Here is a 25,970-nt window from a genome sequence, read left to right on the forward strand (position 1 = left end):
GAGAAGACTTTAGAACTTTCCTGAGAAGTTTTAATTTCACATCAGTATATCAGAGTGAAAATAATTATCTGCACCCTAGATGTGCTGATTGTATTTTGTTCTATTTTAAAATGCAGTTATACAGATTCAAATAATAACAGAGCATTTTAATTCACGTAATAGCACATATCACCTGTCTCTTCGTCAATGACACATTTAAAAGCATCTTTTTATTAGAAACACAAATCAATACACTCAAGGGGCTGCAATAACTACTTTAGGCAATTTGTATTATTATTTCCTTCCTTATCTTCTGACTTTAAGTAACTTATTATTATCAATGGCATGAAAATGGCAACCTGTCACAATTGATTTTTTGAGCCCAAGATTTTTTTTCTTTTCTGATATAATTATCTTACTGCTAAATAAAGGTATAGTTTATAAAACGCAATCTCAAGTTTCAACTCATGATAGCTGAGATGTCTTTTTAATAGCTCTTTGAAAGAGTATTGCCCAAGATTAGCAGATATCTGCATAGATTGAAAACGAAAAACCCCACGGTTTTAAAGACACTTTATCAATAATTAAATCATAGTAACAGCATTTGGAAGACAGGGGAGACTGCCTCATTCCCACCTCCCTAAACAGATATTTGGGAATTGGAAACTCTAAAGAACCCCATGAAACACTAAAGAAAGACGATAAAATAAGTTAAATAGTGTGTTTCACTGGAGCATTATGTAGCTGTGCATATACAGTATATTTATTGTCAATCAAGGTCCTAATATCATAAATATAACTTAACTGAATGTAAATAATGAGACTGCAATTGTAGCAATTTACTATAAGTTCTTTGAGATATCAGCACCTACCGTATTTTTTGCTCCATAAGACACACTCCCCCCCCAAAAAAAAGTGGGGGGGAGTCTGTGCGTCTTATGGAGCGAAGGTGGCGATTTCACCCCCATTGGCCCTGTGGGGGGAGCCTCCCAAGGGTCCGAGTGAACCTTCCAGGACCCTTGCGGGGCTCCCCCCATCCCCCACGGGGCCAGTGGGGATGAAATCGCCAGCTTCCAGGACCTTTTCTGAGCATTTCAAGCCTCACAAAAGGTCCTGGAAGCTGGCGATTTCGACTGCGCTTGCTCCGTGGGGGGGGGGAGCGTTGCAAGGGTCCGAGTGAGCCTTCCAGGACCCTTACGACGCTCCCCCCACCCCCACAGGGCCAGCACAGGCGAAATCGCCACCTTCTGGGACTCCTTTGAGGCTTGGGAAGCCTCAGAAGAGTCCCTGAAGATGGCGATTTTGCTCCCTCTGGCCCTGTGGGGGTGGGGGGTGGGGGAGTGTCCAAAGGGTCCTAGGGTGTGTCCCCGGACCCTTTAGAGACTCACCCTGCTCCCCCGGGGGTCAGAGGGGACAAAATCGCCACCTTCAGGGACTCTTTTGAGGCTTGGGAAGCCTCAGAAGAGTCCCTGAAGGTGGTGATTTTGCTCCCTCTGGCCCTGTGGGGGTGGGGTGGGGGGAGCCTCCCAAGGGTCCAGGTCTGCCTTCCAGGACCCTTGCGACGTTCCCCCCACCCCCACAGGGCCAGCACGGGCAAAATCGCCACTTTCTGGGACTCTTTTGAGGCTTGGGAAGCTTTAGAAGAGTCCCAGAAGGTGGTGATTTCACCCCCTCTGACCCCTGGGGGGGGCAGGATGAGTCTCTAAAGGGTCATGGAACACACCCTAGGACCTTTTGGAGGCTCACCCTGCCCCCCCCGGGCCAGAGGGGGTGAAATTGCCACCTTCTGTGACTCTTTTGAGGCTTGGGAAGCTTCAGAAAAGTCCCTGAAGGTGGTGATTTCACCCCCTCTGGCCCCATGGGGAGGCAGGGTGAGCCTCCAAAGGGTCCTGGAACACACCCTAGTACGCTTTGAAGGCTCCCCCCACAGGGCCAGAGGGGCCTAGGGTGTGTTCCATAAGACGGACCTCTCCATAAGGCTCACCAAAATTTTAGGAGATGAAAACAGATTAATTTTTCCCTGTTTTCTTCTCCTAAAAATTTGGTGTGTCTTATGGAGAGGTGCGTCTTATGGAATGAAAAATACGGTATTTTTGTCTATACAGTACTTCAATTTCCACAAAAATATCAAGAACCATTTTTAGAATGATTAAAGTGATGTACCTCTTCTTATATATAAACTTATATCCTACCCATTCTGTTTATGAAAAATCAGGCACAGCTAAGAGCAATTGAAACAAATCATAATTAAAATAGTTGCCACCCCACAACAAAAGGCCCAATAAGAAGACCAAACAGATACAGCAGAGAAAATCCAAACATTAGGTAAGACTTCCAACCATCTGACAAAACAAATGCCCACCTAAACAAGGTGTTTGCCTCACAGTGGCTGTTTATATGACAATATATGAGGCTAACCTTTTCTTTATTCTTTAAATTTTATGTCAATGAAAGGGGAAAAAAGAAATCTATACTGACATTATTTCTAATCAAACCAACCTTATTCTTTGGATTGGAGGTGTTCATTACACTTCGAGTCTCTTTTCCAGTATAAATAACAACACCGATTACTGTTCCTGCAAATAATTAAGATGAATATTTGTATGAAAATGTTATAATGGGAGCCATAGCTCAAATTTTAAAAGGAAACATAAATGGGCAGAAAGCTATTTCAGTACTTAACATAAGGGGGGGAAAAACCCCTCTCTTTTTAGAATCTTCAACATTACATAGCTACAACCAAATACCATGGCCTTGTTCCTATTTCATGTGTTACTTCCTTATCCACTCCCATCTTTTGAGAAATCTAGCACAGCTGGCACATGTATCAATTGCTTCAGGCGAATGAATAAAAACATGGAATAACTTCAGTGGAAAAGTTGTGGAAGATACATAGATATATCAAGAGAAAATAGGGGGATTTAAGCACTTGAAAAGCTTTTTTATAAGACCACTTTAAAAAGAACAAGTAACTTATCCATAACTGTTGTTCTTTGAGCTGTCATCTGTGAATTCACACAAATGGGGTTTTCTAGAGCTCAAAGCAAAAAGCCTATTAGGGCAACCCACTCCACTGTGCATGACCTTCACCTTGCGGCTGGACCCTGTGTCTGCTGCTATCCATGAGTGAACAAGCACTGCAAACTGAAGTGAGGATTGGTGAGTTGTGTGAATTCACAGATCACCTCTCAAAGAACCAATGTTACAGGGAAGTAACCTGTTCTTTGTCATCATCTCTGAGAATCACGTATGTGGGTGACTTACCAGTTCACTTATCTGCTGGTGGGATGTCATGCCGACACAGATGAAATTACTGCTCTGCCAAATGCAGTGTGAAGTTTGCCAGTTTGTAGGACAATTTGATTGTGTTTACAAGTCATTTCATTAATTTCTAGGGAGTGATATGCTACCTATCTTTAAACCTTGATAGCTAACAAATAACTTGTTAGATTTTGGAAGTGTTTCGTTCTCGAAATATAGAAGGAAAGGTGGGTCAGGCCAGAGGGCACACAATTCAGTCATCCTTCATGCTGAAGTGACAGCCACCAGGAAGGCTGTTTAACAAGAAAGGAGTTTCTAGTTTGCCATATCCATTGGCTCAAAAGGTGATTTCATACGTTGATTTAAGCAAAAGAGAAAGTGATGGTGGAGCTTGCACCTGCGGAGTCCAGCAATGCACCTATGTGATGAATCTTCTGATGTGGCTTTAAATTTGATTTTTCTAGTCATGCAAAGACCATGATCTGCCAATAGACTGAGGGGTAAACAGGACGTCTGTCTCTGCCTTGACCCTGAACTGGTCACAATCCATCAGTCGTCTATATAAGGGAACAGCATTATAACAGAGAGTATGAAACAGGAAGCTGTTGGTGCCATGCACAGGGTGCTATAGAAAGACCAAAAGGGAACACTTTGAACTGGTAAATACTGTTGTCCAATGTGAAACATAGGAAATGGTAATGGTTGAAACAGATGGTAATGTGGACATAAACATCCTTGAGGTTGTTCACAGTATGGCTTCCTTCTTTAGTAACATAGCTACCTCCTCCTTTACCACTTGAGATGGTGCTGTGCGCCTGAAGAGACTGTTGGGGGGAGAGATATAAATTCTATGGCATAGCCATGTTTGATGAAGATTAGTACCCATTTGTAGTTTGTGACAGTGCACCAGATAATAAGATATAGTGCTAATAGTGTAATGGTGTTCTGTGTGGATTCAATAGCAAGTGGATCTCAGTATGTAAGCAGTTAGAAGTGTCTGGTCCTCTTTTTCTTGATGTTTAGAGTTGCTTGGTTGTTAGTACTTCCAGCAATATGACTGTTGTCTATATAGTATTATGAGGCTGATGACAGTGGAGGTCTTTGACATTCAGATGAGAATTTTGATGATGAATATGGACAAGGTTGTTTTCAGTACTGTTTTTCTTATCATGGCATGCAGAAACTCATATCTGTGGCAATATTTCTCTTTTTTGTGAAGGTTTTCAGTTATGTAGGTTTCTTTGACTTAACCTCTGAGGATTTAATTTCTGCCTTGGTTTTGATTTCTTAGCAGGGGTAGACACAGATTGTATAGTCTTTTTATGCTTCTTTGAAATTGAAGAGGTGGATTTTAATATCTAGAATGCTTTGGAAATGGTCAACTGTGCAGATGGTGTTCTTGATGTCAAAGGGATTCCTTTGGTTTCAACTGGCACTTGTGTCAATTTCACTTGCCTTCATCTCTGATGGTCCTGGTTTTTATTGCCTGAATCTGGATCACCTCTAAGATAAGTTGTCTGGAGGGGGTTGTACATATGGATACAGGGAAAGATGGAAGAAGTTTGTTGAGATAGGGACTTTACAGCCTGCAGTGACTTCTCCCAGAGATGGCATATGAGATGGGATTGTCAATTTCTAATATAAAATTTCATAAATTTATGACCATGCTGGCAGATTTGGTGTCCCTCACTGAGGCAATACACACTTAGAATGTCCTGATGAGGGAGATCTCGTTGGCATATGCAAGACACTTTAAAAAAGTTATCAGAGATAACTGCTAGGCAAGAGAAATGCACAGTGGAGGAGGTTGTTTTAACTGTCTTTTTGCTTTGAGCTCTAGAATGTTCTGACAAGTTTCACACAGGGGCAGAAACACCTACATGTGTGATTCACAGAGAGCACAACAAAGAACTAACCTCTACATATTTTCACAAACATGGAGTAGAGCACAGTAATGTACATAAAGAGCCCACGGTGGGTACCTAAATACCTATATGAACTGAGCAATATCCTCTATGCCACCATTTTCAACCCCCTAGAGAAAGGAGAGCAAGATCATGGCTTCAATCCTTATTTTATAACAAAATTTACTTGTATACTTTTTAAGAAACAGGAAACGTAAGATTTTTCTTGGTGTTTCCAAAACACAAAGAAACTGTGTTAGCCTGTTTTGTCCTATATAGCAAAAACAAGAACAAAAGTATTCTGACACCTTACAGACTGACCAATTTATTTCAGTGCATGGTTTTACAGGTCACAATCCACTCCTTTAGTCATCTGTTTGTTCTTATTTTTGTTATATGCTTTAAAAATTATAAAAAGAAAATGTATAATTAAATTTATTAAATACAGTGGTGCCCCACATAGCGACGTTAATCCATTCCAGGAAAAACGTCGCTATCCGGAAACATCGCTATACGGAAAGAAAAAACCCATAGGAACGCATTAAACTCCGTTTAATGCGTTTCTATGGGGGGTAAACTCAACGCTAAGCAGGAATCCTCCATAGGGCCGCCATTTTCGCCACCTCAGTAAGTGAGGAATCAGTGCGAAAACGCTGTGGGTGGCCATTTTCTTGACGTGGTGGCCATTTTGGAACCGCCGATCAGCTGTGCGAAAGCCCCTGCCGGCATTTTCGCCCAGCTGACCAGGGGGCGCTTCGGAAGGACCGCAGTGGAGCCCTCCCCTGCGGTCCTTCCGAAGCCCCCACTGGTCAGCTGGGGGAAAATGGGGCCTATAAGGAACATCACAATGTGATCACTTTTTAAAAATTGTTTTAATTATATTGTATCATGCTTGTTGTAAGCCGCCTAGAGTGGTCTTAAGTGACTAGATAGGCGGGATATAAATAAAATAAATAAAATAATAATAAATAATAAATAAATATGCGGATTCGTCATTAAACGGGGCGCCTGTTAAGTGAGGCTCCACTGTATTGTGAAATAGGAAACTATTCAACACATAACAGAATCAGAACAGAATCACCAGCTTGAATCTTATTTAATGCATATTTACTCTATTCTCACATACTTTTAAAATAGGAAACATGGCTGGGTAAACATGGCAATATAGAATTTTTATTCCTTGCAGTGGCATGCTGCTATCAACAAAATCAAATAAAGGGTCCAGTTAGGTCACAAAGATGTGTTTCTGGAATTGAATATCTCAGTCCTTTAGCAACTTTACTTGTTGGTGTCCTGACAGTTTTATATGGAAAGACCACAAAATAGAGGGACTGAGAGAAAATAAAGAGGAGATGGAAATACTATACTAAAGAAGTACAAAGAGAATGACAGATACTATCAAAGAAGAAGAACTTGGAATTTTAGAAGGTGAAATAAATGTTGCTTTCAAAGCAGTTGGAATTACCAGGAGTAGATGTGTTACTAATAGAGATATTTCAAGCTGCCAGAAAAATGCTAACAAGATTTATGCTGACAGTTAATGGAAAAAGATAACAATGGTCCACAAACTGAAACATGCAATATATATATTCCAGTCCCAAAGAAAGAAAACATCAAAGATTGCAGTTAGCTACAGCATCATCACACAAATCACAAGCAAAGTAATGCTCCGAATTTTACAGTAAAGATCTGTCATACATAGAGCAAGAAAAGTCAAATGGTCAAACTGCATTAAGAAAGGAACAGTCATTTGAAATCATACATTAGCTACAGTAGAGTACCAAAGAATTTCAGAAAAAAAGTTTGTGTTTCACAGATTACAACAAAGCCTTTAACTGTGTGGTTCATGAAAAACTAGGTAGAATTTTAAAGGAAATTAGTGTGCCAAAACTCTGGGTTGTCCTTATGTATAACCAATGCTCTGTAGAAGAAGGTAACATTAGGACAGAATATAGAGAAACAAATCTGTTTGCAATTGACAAGTGTCAGACAAGACTGTTTTCTATCTTCTTATCTGTTCAATACATATGCAGAACAAATAATACCAAAAGTTGGATTTTATTCAGAGGGAAGAGAGGAACTGGTGGATGAAATATCAACAATTGAAAACAGGTGGATGGTACTTATATTACTGAAAAACATTAGCAATTACTTCAAATGGCTACTGATGAAGATGAAAGAAAGTGCAAAAGCAGGATTACAGCTAGAAATCAGTAAAAGAAAAATACAGAAGAATTATATAACAATGCTGACAATGAAGAAATCAAGTTCAATAACGATCTTCTATACCTCATTTCAATTATTAATCCAAATGGAGAAGGTAGCCAAAAAATTAGAAGACTGGGACTTGAAAGGACAGCTGCAAAGGAACTAGAAAAGATCTATAAAAGATATGGGGTGGATGGACAAACAGACATGTTGCTATAGTACAGACTAAGGCCAAGGTCATTCATACTAAGGTATTCCTCACTACTAGGTACAGATGTGAAAGTTGTATAATGAAGAAAGCTAATATAAAGACAATTCCAAGACTCATTCCAAGCAAGACACCATGGACCACAACTAAGTGAGTTCTGGAGCAAATCAAGTGTGAATTCTCAATGAAGATAAAGTAAACTGTGTCTATCATACTTTGGACATACCATGAGTAGAAAACACCCACTTGAAAAGACAATAGGAAAAGTAGTAGGAAAAGAGGAAGACCTAACATGAAACAGATTGACTCAGTAAGGGAAGCTACAGTCATTCATTTGCAGGACCTAAGCAGGGCTATTAAAGAGAGGGCCCACTGCAGGCCATTATCACAGGCTTCCTGGAAGTTGAAAACAACTTGACCACACATAACAAAAATAGAAAGATAAATTAAACTAATGTTGAGTGATAATTTTCTTCACCATCCCCTCCCTCCTTCCTCCATGATCAGTGACTTCATTATATGTATGTAATACTATCAAGCCATTATACATATAAATAAACTATTGTGCTGGACTATATGAAAGTCCAAACCCAAATAACAGTTCAAATATGCTAAAAGCAATGGATGGATGGATGGATGGATGGATGGATGGATGGATGGATGGATGGATGGATGGATGGATGGATGGATGGATGGATGGATGGATGGATGGATGGATGGATGGATGGATGGATGGATGGATGGATGTTCCTGGACACAAAGTCAACAGAAATCTGTTGAGTGGGGGGGAAAGAGGAGAAAATAGAAAGGAAAGGAGAAAGAATAATGAGAATAATGTTCTGAGAAGTTATGCTTACTTGACATCCAGTCATTACTGAAACATGCATTATTTCTTACCTGATGCAACAACAGTGCTTGCCCATAATGTATTGTCAATGCTTAAACTTTCGTGAACAGTTGGATCACTGTCTTCCTGTCAAAAAATTGAAATAATGTAAAAATTTATTATCATATATGCAAAAGGAATAAGAAAATAACAAAACAATGGCCTGGCATGGAAAGGTCCTCAAGGTAGGTATTAGCTCCCTTTATTCTGTCTCATCTGTTGAAGAATTCTGGAGAATTTTAATGCTTACATATTTTGTGAACACATATTTGATCCTAACAAAGGTACTGCTCACTTGCATTGCCTGTCTCTTTTTAGGTTGTCTCGAATTTCTACATGAACACTGGTTTAATGTTGGTTATAAAAGAGGAGAAATCAGATAAGCACATCCAACTGTTACCATTTCAAAGTGCCTGAGGCTATAAAAGTACAAACAGCATAATCAAGAAATTACAAAAATACAAAGAACGGAATAATGTAATTTGGATTTCAGTGGCAGGGATTTCTCAGTTTCTTGAAAGTAAAGACTGTCTAAAACTTCCTAAATATTCCTCCATACAAAGTTAATTATGAACTAAGGTGGAGACAACCTGGGACCAAGCCCAAATCCCCTTTTACTCTCCTACTTCTACTATAGACCACTTTGGTCTTATAAGTGCTGCATTCCTTGACAATCCCTTTTTAGGGATTAGAATATACCGTATTTTTCGCTCCATAAGACGCACCTTTCCGTAAGACGCACCAATTTTTTAGGAGAAGAAAACAGGAAAATATAATCTGTTTTCTTCGCTCCATAAGACGCACAGACTTTCCACCCCCCTGTTTTGTGGGGAAAAAGTGCGTCTTATGGTGCAAAAAATACAGTATATTCAACATTTTCAATCTTATCAAGCAAAATCCAAAGAAACAAAACAACACAAAAACAGAGAAAAGCATGTGGCACCTTAAAGACTATTATATTTTAATGGGAGCTTCTGTAGACACACCCACTTCGTCAGACATATGGAAATGGAATGAGAATCTTGATTTGTTGTCTATATTTGTTGACATATTTCAGACAAGCTTTTGACAGAGTCCTTCTTTGCAGCTTGAACTAGTTCTATTAGAATCCCATCTACTCTTGATTTACTTTTTCCAAGTCCTTTGAAAACAGCTTTCACTTTACTTTCTAAAACTGCAGTTCTATCTGTCACCCTTGCATCTCTCCTCTATAGTTTTTAAATATATTGTTTTCACCTACTTTTTATTTTTTCCTGATCAGATAGTACTTTCACCTCAATGCCTGACTTCCCTTTGACTTCTTGGATCTTGTGGAGGAGATGTCATATTTTCCTCTTTTGTTGTTCTTTTCTCTTTCTCTGCATTGATTATCCTAATAGCTCTTTGTATCTGCATGATAGTCAATGAAAAATTCAACTCACAATTCTGACCCTATTTCTGTTACGTTTTATTTTTGTTTTTTGACTGTCTTCAGCAATTTCAAGAAAATAATTTTTGTTGTTCTATTCTTCCCTGATAATACTTTCAGTTTCAATCTACAAATGAAACCAATCAACTGAGTTTAGTAAAATAAATCTTTAAATTTATCAGAAATTTTATTTTAAATAATATTTTGCCACCAATATTCTTTTACTATTTTTCAGCTTTACTCTCATTTTTATACAGTATTAACAATTCTTGGTCATTATCACAATCTCTTCCTGGTCTTGTTTTGGCAAACAGAATACAGCTTTTCCAACTACCAGTTCAAATTCTTTAGTTTATTTGATTTCAGTATTGGCTAGCTGATGGTTGCATGTGCACAATTTTCTGATTGGTTGACTGAAGCATATGTTTGCAATAAATAAGTTGTTGCTACACACAATTCTACAAGTTATACTGATGCTTCATTTCTGACTCCCAGTCAAAATTTTCCCCAAACAATTTGGTTCTGCTTTGTTTCCAACTTTTGCATTCCAGTCACCTGTAATTATCAACACATCTTGTTTTGATGTGTGGCCAAGCTTTTCCTGGACGCTCGTATAAAAGCTTTCAATTTCTTCCTCAGCATCTGTAGCTGGTACATAGACTTGAATGATAGTTATGTTGATATGTTTTTCAAGACATCTGTTTGATAATATTCAGTCAGACCTTGCATTACAGGCCCTAACTGCTTGCACTAGTCTCACCTCTGCATTAGCACCACATGATTTCTTCTGTTTTGTCATTTCCAGAATAAATACTCTACTCTGTAACTGTCTGGTTTAAAATGTCCTATTCTAGTCTACTTTAGTTCACTGATACCAAGTAGTGAAATGCTTGAGCAGTCAATTTCTTGCTTTCCAGTTTATCTTGATCCATACTTCTCATGTTCCATGTTCCAACTGTATGTGTCATGCATACATGCAGTTTTGCTTTTGTGCATGGTGACCATCAAATGTCCTTTCAGGTTTAAGCTAGCTGTTTCATTTGCAATAGGGCTACTTGTACTTGCCCTTTGCTCTTCCTCAATAGTTGATCAGGTACCTTCTGGCCTGGAAGTCTCATCTTGTAGCACTTTCATTTGTTTTAGTTTGGATTATAAGATTTTAAAGATATGAAACACTGAGAAATAGTTTACCATTGCCTTTTGCTGTGAAGTATTAACAAGAGTTAGCTTGTGTGTCACTGCCATTGTCCGTGAAATATCCTCGGCCAGTAAGATCTTCCATTACTCCTGTTGCCCTCCAAGAGATTCTCTACCCCCATCACCATTTGAAATACTATTTTTTTTCACCTGAGTATGGTGGATGCATTTTAATCTGATGTCTTGGCTTTGACCACTCTACCTTAGGTGGCCCTGCTGGGAGTCCAGACTCACAATGGAGTCTACCCTTTTGAATGGCACTGCTCTAAGCTTCCGTGATACACTCAAAACCTCACCATCACATTAAGAAGTGCATCCCAGAGGAGACAATACTCTCCAAATGTAATGGTCCATCTTAATCAGAAAAAAACAGATGCAGTACTCCTGAAAATCAGAAGCAACTTTGTGTCATCATAGCCTCTGTAAGAATAAAAGGGTTCAGATCGTTAATAATTTATGGATATAATAAATGAAAAATCTGTGGTGGCACTAGTTTGATAAAATCCAATTTTTAAATTGCTAACTAAGAAGCACTTTCTAAAGTGTCAGGTAAAACAGCAACCTGATAGAAAAACAGATTCCTGATATTTACATAACAACAGATTTAATTTCCATCCAGCACCATGCTATGATATAGTTAACCTCAAAGCCTAGGACTAATATATAGGTTGAAAGCATGGGGTATCCCTTTTATATCTAAGGCAGAGGATGCCTTTGAAAGGGTCAAGAGGATGTATGATATAGACTACTTGCTGCCCCCATTGCTCTTCCTCTATCAAGATTAGTCCTGGTAGCTAGACACTAGTGTGTGGGGAAGACAGAACCCAGAGAAAAGTACTCAGGCTAAGAGATCATTCAACTGTTTGGCAAGAAAAGGGTAAGCAAGTAGACTTCTTTTCCTTCTCAAACTGCTAGTCAACAAAAGCAAAACAATTTATACTTTGGATCTGCATGTGTAGCCCTAGCACTGAAATCAGAAATTGTGCATGTAGACAATATACATGAGCTTGTCCCTATTCAACTACAGAGAGACACTCAGAAGCTTGCTTGAGGAATATTCTCTTGTTGGATTGGGGGGGGGGTAGCTTTCTACTCTGTTCTTAATAGACAGGATGAATAACGGCCTTCCCTGTAACACCCTTTTAAGCATCTGAAAATTGGAACTTAGAACACAGCACAACATGTTCTAGCCATGCTATGAAATCTGTCTTAACACCATGGTCCTGGGCTAAAACATTGTTTTGTTCTCCGTGTTAGACAGCATCTGGATAATATGGATTGTCTCATTTGCTTTTTCACACATAATTCAGATACATCTAAAAGACATTCACACAAGGAGACTTTCTTGCGCAGCAAGTGCTGTACATAGAAAGACAATTGTATAAACAAATACCATGCTGTATCTAATTTTTAGACTACATATAACACTGTTCTCAAGAACATAGTTCTCTTAAGCCGTATTTTAACAAGATACTTTTCAGGTGCACAATTTCATGAAGCATAATGGAAAAGCATCCAAGTGATCACACACAAAGGGCAAAATCCTACCGGCATGAAGTTATGCCACATAAACCAGATCCGGTGCTGGATATAAATAATTTAAATCAATCAAAAGCTTTGTATTCCACCCTACCCCATCTTTCAGGTTCTGTGGCTCCCCAGGGCTCCCTTTTGCCCTGGGAAAGTCTTTTGGAATCTTGGATGTGTAGCTTTTAATAGTAAAAAAATTACTACTAGTCCTGATTCTGGCAATGGCAAAACAGTGATGAATTTGACTATAAAAGGATCCCCCACCCCCAAGCCGCCTATATTTGTTTAAAATAATTATTTCTGGAGCTAGATTGAATTTAAGCTAATGTAATGGGTTAAACCACAGAAACCTGTGTTGCAAGGTTGGAAGACCACAAGTTGTAAGATCGTTGTAAGGACCGTCACTTATCCCAGCTCCTGCCAACCTAGCAGTTTTAAAGCATGTAAAAATGCGAGTAGATAAATAGGTACCACCACGGTGGGAAGGTAACAGCGTTCCATGTCTAGTCACGCTGGCCAGGTGACCACAGAAACTGTCTACTGACAAACGCTGGCTCTATGGCCTGGAAACGGGGATGAGCACCATGCCCTAGAGTTGGACACGGCTGGACTAAATGTCATGGGGAACCTTTACTTTTTACTAACATCACCCTGATGGTGGGAAAGTGTGAGAGCAAGAGGAGAACGGGGCGACAGAGGACGAGGTGGTTGGACAGTGTCATTGAAGTTACCAATATGAATTTGACCAAATTCTGGGAGGCAGTGGAAAATAGGAGGGCCTGGCGTGCTCTGGTCCATGGGATTACAAAGAGTCGGACAATTTAACAACTAAATAACAACAACAACATGCAACACAATTATGCCCACCGAGTTCACAAAATGTTCAGAATTTGAAACTTTTCAGAATATTCAGAATATATAACTGGGACAAAGACAATTACTACTTACCCGAGTAAAAGTACCTTCAAAGCTGTGAATATCCATTTGTGGCTTTTGAGCATAAACATATGCATTGATTGAAAAAAGATCCTGAAACAGACAATTTTAAAATATTGGTATATTTTTATGACATTAATACTTCTAGCAATAAGGACAAGATTAGTTCTCACACCTGTCCCATAGGAATGAACAGAAATTGGTTCTTTTTCTCCCATTTCCACCATCCATTTCAGTCTGAATACACAAAGAAGTATATGAGAACAGGTCTCTGTACACTAATCACAACTCCATCCAAACTTTTTAGTGCAGAGGAAGATTTGCTGAACATATTTATGATTTTATTAAAATGAACTGTTCTTTAGTAAAATTCCAAAATGTCATCATGAATGCATCTTAGCCTTAATCCAAATACTGTAATGATGCTAAAGCACCAAAAACACCCTCCTCTCACTCCTGCTGCCTTTGATACTCTCCTGGGTCATGCTTTTGACAAGTGTAGCAAAACATAAAATACTTGTGAAATGTAGCTTAGGGTCCACTAATTTACAGTATTTTCTTACTCTCTGGTTTTCCTGTTGTTTTCCATGGAGCAATCCCCAGCTCTCACCCAGTTATCTTTTACACTTTTGCCACATAAACAGTAATTCAGTTTAATATACAGATTCAGTATTCCCAGGGCTACTGGACAGCTTTCTTTGAACTTTATGTAGTGGTTTTCCTATTGTGAACGCTGAGCTTCCAGTTACCTGTGGAAGATGCTGTTGAGAATTTTGTACACCAGTATATTTTAGTGTGACGTGGTGGCGCTGCGGGTTAAACCGCAGAAGCCTCTGTGCTGTAAGGTCAGAAGACCAGCAGTCGTAAGATTGAATCCATGCAATGGAGTGAGCGCTTGTCGCTTGTCCCAGCTCCTGCCAACCTAGCAGTTCGAAAGCATGTAAAGATGCAAGTAGATAAATAGGTACCACCACGGTGGGAACGTAAAGGCGTTCTGTGTCTAGTCGGGCTGGCCACGTGACCACGGAAGCTGTCTTCGGACAAATGCTGGCTCTATGCTCTGGAAACGGGGATGAGCACTGCGCCCTAGAGTTGGACATGGCTGGACTAAATGTAAAAGGGAACCTTTACCTTATGTTTTAGTACTGCTTTTGTCCAATAGTTCATTTTTACAATTTTCATAGCTTAATTCAATATCTTCCTCACTGCATAGATTAGTACTACACTTGATTCCCTAAACAGTTGTACAGTATATCTACCACATAACACATTTCAATACAGGCATTCACCACTGAGTGAGGAGGGTACTTAAGGGTTAACAAATACAACAAGCATGCTCATCCAAAGAGTGGTATTTTCAGCAGAAGACAGGAAACTCTGTACAGTATAGTGTTTGTAGAGCCCTTCATCTCTCATCCTGATCAGCTGTCTCACATGCAAATGATTCTTGCTACCAGCCTTATCTATCACCCATTCAACAGAGTAGATCCATTAGCAAAGGTATACTTGCAAGATGTTTGGATCAGGGCACAGGTGTAGTTGCCTGAAAAAAATCAGCTATAGGAACTAATCGCTATACATAGACATTTTCTTTCAGGCTCAACTCTCAGATTAAGGGTGCTATGACAGCTAAATATACAAGTATGAGGTTTTAAGAAAAGCAAATAATGGTTATCTAATGAAGGTTTATTTACTTAGACATTTCCTTTAGCTATAACAGAATGCAACCCTAACCTTCAAAATCTCCTAAATTATTTATGTGTGTTCATCCAACTATTTTATTCATATTTTAACAGTGTAAATCAGATTTCAACATTTTCCATTACAAATCACCTGTTTTTATGCTAAATCATCAACCGCTTATTGTAAGCTTTCACACAAACTCTCATTCAGTGCATTCTTGTTCTTCTAAGTTAGTTTTCATCAGGCTCTTGAGAAATAATTCATATGAAACTAATACACATGTGGTGTCCTGTATCTTCATCATTCACTTCTTCCCAATCTGTTATCACCCACAATTTAGATAATCCAGGCTATTATGTGCTTTATTGTGCACAGAAAAATAAGTCTCAGCACAGGAGGAAACTAATACCACACACATACTCGTAATACAATAAAAACTATTAATGAAGTGAGCCAAGCACGAAAGTTTTCTTCCTTTACAAACACTCATGTTAGAGAAACAGTTATGCTCTGAACAAACCGTGTGTCCATTAAAACTTGCTTTTTCTCTGACAAAAATAGTTGCTACATCAAAACTGCTTTAAGAGCAAGTGAGAAGAAATTTATAGATCTACCTACCCACCCAAAAAACCTTCATTGCACACTTCAGAATTCAGGCACCATATAAGAAACAAGCAATTTATTAAATAATTCCTCCATATGAATTATAAGCCTTTGTCAAATAACCATTTATCTCTACCCTGTAATTAAAATTATGTTCATTGTTTTTATTGAGTTTTAAGCCTTGCCATCTATATTTTCTTGCATAATAAAAAGCTACAAACATTTAAATTTTCACTTGTATTTTAAGTATGGATAACTGAAAATACACCATATTAGACAAATGCATTTTAGAATTACATCATGTTATTTAGATGAGGATTTGCCTCTTACTTTTAAGCAAGCATTTTGGAAGTATGTGTCTAATTGTTTTCATAAGGCATGAAAGAACTAAATGATGGTGTAGTGATGACAATGTTTTCCTCTACAGTTCACAATAATAATTTAGAAATTACTCTGTGATTATCAATACTGTAGAAAAACCTCCTCTTATTAGGTCAAGGTCAACATTTGTTCATCTTACTTAAAGATCATTAAAATACATCCTTAATCATAACATACAGTTCATTACAAATAAAATCACCTCTGGTTCAATAAAACTAATTAAATGTAAATGGTATTGTTTACTGCTCTATGGATCTTTTTATATAAATCAGCAAGTCACCATTTATTGAAAATTACAGTGACCTCATTGCTGCTAATAAATTTACATGATCACTTACGCTAGAAAAGACTATCCCAGTATGTGAACAGTGCGGAAAGACGCTATTTCACATATGACTATTAAACCAGGAAACCTAACCTGGGTGTTACAGTTCTTACAGCTTAGCTATCATTAAATGACTTGTTGAAATTTTAATTCTCTGATCACATTAAGTGGTTTGGAAAGACAACAAAATCTGTACTGATCATCTTTGGTGGTGTCATCTGTTCTTTAAGAAACCTCTAAAGGTTTGCCAGTTTATTTATTCTGGGTGTCAGTGTGGATAAGGTTACAGTCCAACACTGACGGTGGAACTGACAGCCCATGACAACACAAAATACAATCCCTTACATCAGATAACTACAGAAATCAAAATGAGTGACAGTTATGGACTGTGTATGTTAACAATAATGCTTATTCTGCATCCATGTAAACATGTTTTCTTTTCCATTGGACATTAGTTGATCTATTAAAAGGAAGGTGTTTTCTTTATAGACTTTTTATAGGATGTAGGGCTGGAGCACCCTATTAATTCCATCTTTTTTCTACTTGAAGCAAGACTATTAACATGAAATGCTGCCATCTTGTCCAAATTAAACGAAGCAAAGACATTTCACTCTATTTACCTCCACTACAATTTACCAGTAAAATTAGGAATTGTTCTAGAGATAAGCACTAAACCCTGACTGACTATATTAAAAATATAACTTAGATCTAACATGGGACCTAATTATTCACTGTTGTCAACACTGAGGATTAGATACTGCTTGGAAGTCATAATCTTTAACTTGGACAATCTATTTATAGTACAGTATGAGGACTTCTCAAAGGAGACGGGAAAAACCTTCTCCTCATGCTCAAAACTGAGAGTCAGAAATTAGAATTAGGTCATTTACGCCATCCCAAATGTCAGATTACTGGATTTGTTGGGACATACAAGCACTGACACCTATATACGGTTGGCCGCCACAGGAAGCAGATATGTGCACCAAAAAACCTTTCTTGCTAATGCTCCTTTGCTTGACATTTTATAGGGGCAAAACAAGGGAAGTGTAGGCTCCACTGCCTCAAACACCCACCCAGTACCTTGATGACTATAGATGTCAAAAATATAGAATATCTTGGCAATAAAAAGCATTGCCAGTCGCCAAAACAGGATAATTACAAAGTACTGAATGCTGACATTTAAATTGTAAATTCTAATCTCCTTTAGTAAGTTGGAGTTACTTTTAACTGTCACACACACTTGAAAACATTCATTAAAACAGTGTGGCAACATTCAAACCTGAAATGATTAATTCACCTATCATTACTCATTTCTCTTGAAACTAGATCCTTTATTTTTTTTACAGCTTCCAAGCTTCTGGTGGCAAAGGTTTGAATGTATTAGATTTTATACAAACAGAATAATACTGACTACAGTAAGAACCACAGAAAAAAAAGCAAGTGCAAAGCATGTATATCCTTAGCCATTTTAGTAGCAGCCCAGCAGGTGGCATTCAAGAATTACTGCAAAACAGAAATCAGCATATCCTAAACACAATTCATTTGCTGATTACATATAAAACAGGGAATCCTGCAAATAAACAGAATGTGTAGATGGAGATTGATTTATTAAACATAAATGACTTGTAAGAATTTCTGTGAGAAGTACAAATTGCAAGGATTTTGTAGTATTTAACATAAGGTTTAATTTTAAATTTACATTTTGGGAGCTTTTACTTATCTTGGTTTCCAAGAAACACAACTGAAGTCCTTCGCTACACTCAATTAGTTTGTGTCTCATAAAATGTTATTCTGAGGATGGTACAGACTATCTTACACAGTGACTCTGCTAGTATCGAGCAGTGCTGGAGAGAACTGTGTTTTGCCAGCATTGCTCGATACTCACAGTGTCTTTCTTCCAAGAATTAGCTAATACACCTTGATGATATTCAGCAATATCATGTTAGGGTGCAGTGTGTTTTATTCCTTTGCAGCCAGTCTGTGCTCAAATGAAACAAACTCTGTGAAATGCGTGCTACATACGTGACTCCCATGTCCACAAGAGCATTAATTTTAGAAAGTGCTGCTGTTCAAAGAATACATCAATGAAGTGTGCAGTACAAAAGTAACTGAATGATCCCTTGGATTCAAGTATGTCATTCCATATTGTATCTATGTTTACTTCTGAACTAACTGATACCATATTCAATTTTCAATTAGAAAATAGTAAGCATGTTAAACAAATTCTTTAAACAACAGCAAGTCTCTTCATAGCAAGTTATTGCTTTTATCTTGGAAAACTCCAGCAAACAATGTATTTCTGAACCTAAATAGCAATATTATTTCAACATGCACAAAATTTCATTTATTTACTGCACTTGTATGCTTTCTTGGGTGGCAGAACACAAAGCATCTCACAGACCATTAAATTAATCACAAATAAAAGTAAAGACATATGGATCACAAAAAGCCTTACTGAACATGAAAAATTTAGAATCATAATCTAAAAAACGAATTAAAAGCGGTAATAGCATTAAGAGCACTCAAATAAAAAGAATACAATGGCAGCACATGTAGGGGATCTAGATATATTAAAACAAATTATTAAAAGCTGCTCTGAACAAAAATGTTTTTGATTGTCTCCTAAAGAAAAGGAGAGAGGGAGCCAGCTTAGCCTCAATAGTATTCCATAGCCTTAGAGGCAACCACCAAGAAATCCGTATCTTGGGTCCCTGTCAAATGTACTTGCAAAGGTGTGGGACCAGTATGAGATCTTCCTCAGAAGAGCTTAAGATCTGAGAAATGTCATGAGAGGAAAATATAGCACATCAGATAGCCTGGATGCAAGATGTATGAGGTTTTTTAGGTTGTAAGTAGAGATGGGGCTTTGTATGCATATATGAAAACGAAGCCCGCTGCCACAGGTTTGATGAACACCCATCTCCAGACCCCACCGGACCACTGGATTAAGTTTCTATATATTTGTTCTAATCCAGTCAATCAACACCACCAGTCACTGGGTTTTATACAGGAAAGGTTTCCTTGGACTTAGATGGAAAAGAAAGATAAGAGTTGGATGCCATCAGCACACTCGTGGCACCAAGCTCCAAAACTCCAGACAAGGGCTGCAGACACGATTGCTCCTAAATGCCCTCTCTGGCGCAGAGTTCGGCCTGTGTCCTGGTTTAATCAGGAGCTACGAGCGATGAAGCAAAAGAGGAGAAGGCTAGAGTACAAGTGGAGACGGAGCACGACAGTTTATTAATCAGAAAGCTGTCAGGGTTGCGACTAACCTTTACCTTGCTAAGGTGAGGGCTGCTAGTCAAGCTCACATTGCTAACTGGATAAGCGAAGCTTCAAATCAGGAGGTGGAACTTTTCTGTATAGTCTGCAACCTATCCAGAACTGGTCTAAATCGTGGGCCTCCTTCTACCATTTCACTAGACCAATTTGCAGCATTTTAAAAATCTAAAGTGGAGGCCATCTACCGGGAGCTCTCTCCTTTTTTGAATACAGTGGATCAAGCAGAGATATCCAGCGCTCCGCATTGCCCGGTGAGTCTTGATCTCTTCCAGCCTGTGACACCAGATATTGTGGACAAAACACTTGATCGCTGTTGGGCCACCACTTCATCCCTTGACCCTTGCCCGGTCTGGCTAATCAAAGCAGCCAGGCATATAACAATTGAATGGGCCACAGCAATAATTAATGGGTCTCTCCTCGAGGGCAAGGTACCTCTTGCACTTAAGGACAAACTCATCAGGCCCATTAGGAAAAAACCAAATTTGTCGGCGGACGATATTGGCAATTATAGGCCCATCGCCAATGTTTCCTTCCTTAGTAAAGTGGTGGAAAGGGTGGTGGCCGACCAGCTTCAGGTTCATTTGGATGAAACAAATGCCCTGGATCCATTTCAGTCGGGCTTCAGGCTGCGCCATGGTACAGAAATGGCATTGGTCACCCTGGTGGATGACATGTTGAGGGAGGCCGACAAGGGCAAAACGTCTTTGTTGGTCCTCCTCGATATCTCAGCTGCCTTTGATACCGTCAACCACAGTATCCTCCTGAGGAGGCTGTCCAAGTTGGGAATTGGTGGTCTGGCACTTGCCTGGCTCCAATCCTTCTTTGGGGGACCGTCCTCAGAGAGTACAACTTGGGAAGACAGTTTCGGCCCCATGGAGCCTCAATTGTGGAGTTCCACAGGGCTCGATTATCTCCCCAATGCTGTTTAATATCTACATGAGGCCGCTGGGTGGGGTCATCAGGACACAGCTCTACATCTCCTTTTTTCCAACCACAGTGGATGCCGTTCTTTCCTTTCAGAGCTGTCTGGAGGCTGTGTACTGCAATGGATGCAGGAAAATGGGCTGAGGCTGAAACTGGACAAGACGGAAGTCCTTCGGGTGGGTGGCCCCACCATTGGCGGTTTGGGAAACTCCCTCTCTTTTGGGGAGGGTGACTCTCATTGGGAAGAGTAAGGTTCACAGCTTGGGGATTCATCTGGACCCAGCGCTCACCATGGAAATCCAGGTGGCGTCTGTGGTCCGTTCCGCCCATTTCCATCTATGGTGGATTGCCCAGTTGCATCCCTATCTTGATGTTGGGGAGCTCACCACTTTGGTCCATGCGCTCGTAATCTCAAGATTAGACCACAGCAATGTGGTGCAGAATGTGTCGGCCAGACTTATTAGTGGGACGAGAAGACATCAGCATATATCTCCCACTCTGGCCACTTTGCATTGGCTGCCCATTCATTTCCACATTGATTTCAATGTGTTAATGATCACATAATAAGCCCTAAACGGTTTAGGACCTCGATACTTGGCAGAACGCCTCCTCCCACCTAGATCTACTCATGTAACACTCGCTCTAGCCAGGAGGGGCGGCTGAGGAGCCTAACAATGACAGAGGCCCTGAAAGAAAAAACAAGAAACCGGGCCTTCTTGGCAGTGGCATTCCGCCTCTGGAATAATCTCCCCTCCGAGATCCACTTGGCCCATCCGCTGGGTATTTTCAAGAGCCAACTCAAGACCTGGCTATTCAGGCAGGCCTTCCCTCTGGTCACCATCTGATTCATCCCTTTTTTCCATCTTGAATGATTTTCTTACTGTTGTTAAATTGATATTATTTGATTGTTTTTATTCCATTTTATTGTGAGCCGCCCAGAGTAGACACTGTCTAAATGGGTGGGATACAAATTTAATGAATGAATGAATGAATGAATGAATGAATACTGTAACTCGTTTACTTATTGTATATTTCTATGCTGTCCACTAGCAAAAGTTCCCAGAGAAGCTTACAATAAGAGAGAGCTGCTGCATAACAGGTAAACCCAATCAATCAATCAATCAATCAATCAATCAATCAATCCAGCCTGAAGAACTGTAGCAAATGTTAAAAACATGAAAGGCTCTCAGAAGCATAACAAAATAGTTACAAAACTAAAAATGTCATGGTCCATAAATCACTAAATAGGCCAAAATCATATTGTGAAATATAACATACATTAGGGCAACTATAGATTTTTTTCATCTTCTGCTAGATTTCATCCATGTGACCAATGGTGGGACTGCCAGCAAAACCATGCATACCATTTACATGATTGCCAGTTTATGTGCAGTGATTTTTAAATGACGGAAAAATTAAAAGGTGGGAAATTATCTTTCTTCAAATTGTACCAGGAAATAAAAGTGTTAAGGTGCCAGATGGATCTGTCTAGCACCTACACTTCTATTATAATCAAGACATAACCATTAAAATGCCCCTAGCAGCAACCCATACCATTTCATTAGTTGGGCACCAGAGAAGGGGCTCAAGAGAGTATCTTAAGATCAGAATATATAAGGGAGGTGTCTCCTGCTCCCAATCTCTTTAAGACTTTAATAGTTAAAATCATAACCTTAATTTGAGTCCAGAAACCCAGGATTTTAGTTATAGGAAATATGACCAGCAAACATAATGTAGGAATGTGTAGGACACACTACTGATTTCAAAGCCAACTACTAAGCCAACTTAGCATGCCATTAACATATCTGTACTTACTGTTTACAGAAGTTCAGTGCTACACTTGATACAATTTTGTCATTAAATACATCTATTCCCAAACATATAACTGCATAAGGTACAATGAAAAAAGGGAAACATATAGCTACAATGCTTACCCCTAAAGCTGGCAATCTTTGTGTGCAACTAACAGCAACTTTTAGTTTCCAGTCTGTTTCACCATCTAGCTGATCAGTTCGGATAAAACATGAACCTTAAAATTGTAAAAGAAACAAAAACATGACAGGTGTTTTAGAAACCATTGTATGGAAACAGACATAAAGCCATGGAATTGTTGCTACTGAAATGTTCTATGACACCACTTTTAGTTCTAAAAGAACATAGGGACATGAACGATTCCTACAAAAATAGTCCAGGAGCCAAATCTCTCTCTCTCTCTCTCTCTCTCTCTGTGTGTGTGTGTGTGTGTGTGTGTGTGTGTGTGTGTGTGTGTGTGTGTGTGTGTGTGTGTGTGTGTGCGTGCGTGTGCGCGCGTGTTCATGTGTTTGTATACATCTAATACAAAGGTCTTCTGGAGTGTCCCAAACCAGCTAAAAACTCAAAACAGCTTTCTAAACTTCATCAGATTTATCCAACATTTTGACTGAGCTTGGAAGCCAACAGAAAGGTTGGGCTAGCAACTGATTTTGTCCACCATCAACTGAGAACTGTTTTGACTGCAGGGAGCAGCTCAGTTGTTCCAAAGTGCTCCTCAAGCTCCACACTGACTTCATAATTGAGCTTGTCCTTGTCCTCCCAAGCTTCAGAATAAGCATGGGTGACATGGGCCTACAGTACACGCTTGGCTTCAGAACAGAACTTGGAAAGGACTCAAGTCATTATCCTTCCACAGATTATTTATGGATGACTTCAGGATGCTATTATATACATTCTGCTTACAAAACTTTCCAAGCTCTGCTTTAGAGGTACTTAAGAGAGTCATGTGGTAAAGTTCAATGCAATTTCAGGAATGAAGCCCTTTTTTGGTGTTGAAGAAAAGTGAAAGGGGTGTTGATCAACTTCAAGAACATTCTGCATCCTCAGTCACTGCTCACTGTCTGCAGTGAGATTTAAAACCACTCTGAAGCACAAAGAATTATTAAAATCTGAGCTCCTTTGAACCACAGAAGGGAGTCTCAGATAACAAACACACATCCTGCTGTTTCCAGTTGAAAAATAAATTCATCATGTCCATAAATGAAATCACTCCATGGGAACCCATCTGTGGACATCTTGCCCCAGCCAACAATCTTTTGAAGAAAGAATTTTCGAACAACAGCACCAATCAGCAAGGGCATCTCACAACTTTTCCAAGCAAAGTTTTCATTTTTCATGTACTAGATAAAAACTGTGTAGACTACAGATTACCAAACCTCTCAAGAATCTCTGTTCTTTTAAGATCAGGTCAAAAAGAAGACAAGAATTTTCAAACAAAACTGATTTTGTGTACTGAGGTGTTTGGTTGAGTTATAAGGAAATAGATAAAATTTCTCCAGGGATGTTTATCAGTTCACTGCCCCTGTTACGGGCAGACTGTATCAAAACTCAAATCTTTTGTGTAATAATCCTAATTTCTAACTAATTTATGCTGGAAAATCAGTGCTAACAAAATGAAAAAAAGTCTCATAGGCACTCAGTGCCATAAAGCCCTTTCCTTCATCCTAGTGGTTCCCAATCTTGTGTCCCCAGGTATTCTTGTACTACAACTCCCTCGAATCCTGGCCAACAAAGCTAGTTGTAAAGGCTTCTGAGAGTTTTAGTTCAAGAAAATCTAGGGACACAAGGTTGGGAACCACCGTTTTCTATGATTCCCTTGAACCATTTCACATTACCAAGTAAATGCTTACATGTAGACCAGGCGTTTTAATTCTCAGTGTTCCAGAAATGCCAAAATGTGAGGATAAAATTTTTAAATGACATTTTCCAAGATGCAGACTAACCAAATATTGGTTATTTTATATGGGTGCCTCTTTCTTCAGAGAAATTTAATGCTATATTAGAAAGATGTGCCCCCTAATTTAAATAAAAAGTACTCAAACATATATTTTATTCATTAATGCCTGCCTAGGTAGCTAACTACCTAGAAGGACATGGCTAATACAGAACAGGCATGCAATTATATCTGATTCAGCAATAGAATCTTCAAACAATACACTGTCACAAGAATTTTGAGTATGTTCAATATCTATATTGTATTATTTCCATAGCAACACACTTCTATGAATCATAAAGCAAATAAGGGTTAGCCTTTAAAAGAAATACTTTCACAGAAAAATCAAAATTCTTTCCCAAAATGAAAACAAAATATTTTCACTCTGTTCCAGATACTTGAAAAAAATATAAATTTGTGAAAAATTGGACTGATAACTGAGCAAAACTGTTAATTCCTTTTAGAAATTCCAAGAACAAAAATAGTAAGCACTTTCCAGAGTTACTGAAACTGAAAACAATGCAAATAAGCATAAGACAATGTGAGTACCATCTATACAACAGTCTATTTTCCATCATACTTTCTCTATACAAAACATTTCATGGTTCTCTTTACCCTTCCTGTCAATGGCTGCTCTCATCCATCAATTTCATTTAGAATTATACTATAGATCAATGCAGTTCAAGACCAGTGTGGCTCCTGTGAATGGTTGACTGCACATATATTCATTTAATAGAGCTCACACTATGACATGTATTGGCCAGCTGCATTTCCTCTCCACTTCAGCAGTTAATTTCATCAATAACTTATCTCATAGTCTGTTTCCCTTTTATCCAGAAAAAGGGGCTGCTTTGTGCCTAGTCAGCTTTCAATAATGATCACTACAGCAGAGCCTATACAATAAAATGTCCATCTACCCCAGCATTTCAAAATAATTCTTTAACACCATTGGAAACATTTTTTTCAGTGTATCAAGACATTAATTCTGAATATTTTATAATGAGTTTTTAAAAAGAACAAAAATTAAATGGGCTCAAATGTATTTGGGGTCAACCACAGTTAATGACAACTTAACTGCAACACAGGATTGGATTTCAAATTTAGTCATATTTAGAACAGAGAGACCAACAACAGTGATACCTAAATGAAGGAAGGCTGACAAAACTCCCAGTGATTTCAGTGGGTCTGCTCTAAACCTTATAATTTTCATGAACATTACATTTTCTACACTGTAGATGTAAATCAAGTCATACTAAAGCATCTCTGCAACTTCCAGCTGGGCAGGAAAAGAAAAATCCCGAGATCAATAAAACACAGTTGGAAACAATAAAGTTTGCACATATTTCCATGTTTCTATCCTCCTCATCATTTTATACCATCTTGGTATAAAAACCTTTTTCTACAACTGCAAGGTTTAGATTGATCTACATATATTCCATAAAATTGTATAACTAATGAAAAGCTGGTATAACTGATGAAAAACTTTGTCTTCTTTTAGGGAATCAATTCC

At 38.8% G+C, this 25,970-nt stretch overlaps 1 protein-coding gene across 6 annotated transcripts in view; it reads right to left on the minus strand.

Annotated features, from left to right (window-relative positions):
- The window catches only part of ATP9B (ATPase phospholipid transporting 9B), a 230,711-nt gene that overhangs the window by 122,034 nt on the left and 82,707 nt on the right, over window positions 1-25,970 (minus strand). For all 6 annotated transcript variants that reach the window (XM_078393510.1, XM_078393511.1, XM_020781634.3 and 3 more), the window contains exons 8-11: window positions 22,650-22,744; window positions 13,530-13,610; window positions 8,458-8,533; window positions 2,479-2,555 (exon numbers count right to left, since the gene is read on the minus strand). In XM_078393510.1, coding sequence (XP_078249636.1) covers window positions 2,479-2,555; window positions 8,458-8,533; window positions 13,530-13,610; window positions 22,650-22,744 — 329 coding nt within the window. The remainder of the gene's footprint in view (window positions 1-2,478; window positions 2,556-8,457; window positions 8,534-13,529; window positions 13,611-22,649; window positions 22,745-25,970) is intronic.

This window comes from Pogona vitticeps, chromosome 4 (assembly GCF_051106095.1).
Source record: "Pogona vitticeps strain Pit_001003342236 chromosome 4, PviZW2.1, whole genome shotgun sequence".
Classification (NCBI taxonomy): Eukaryota; Metazoa; Chordata; class Lepidosauria; order Squamata; family Agamidae; genus Pogona; species Pogona vitticeps.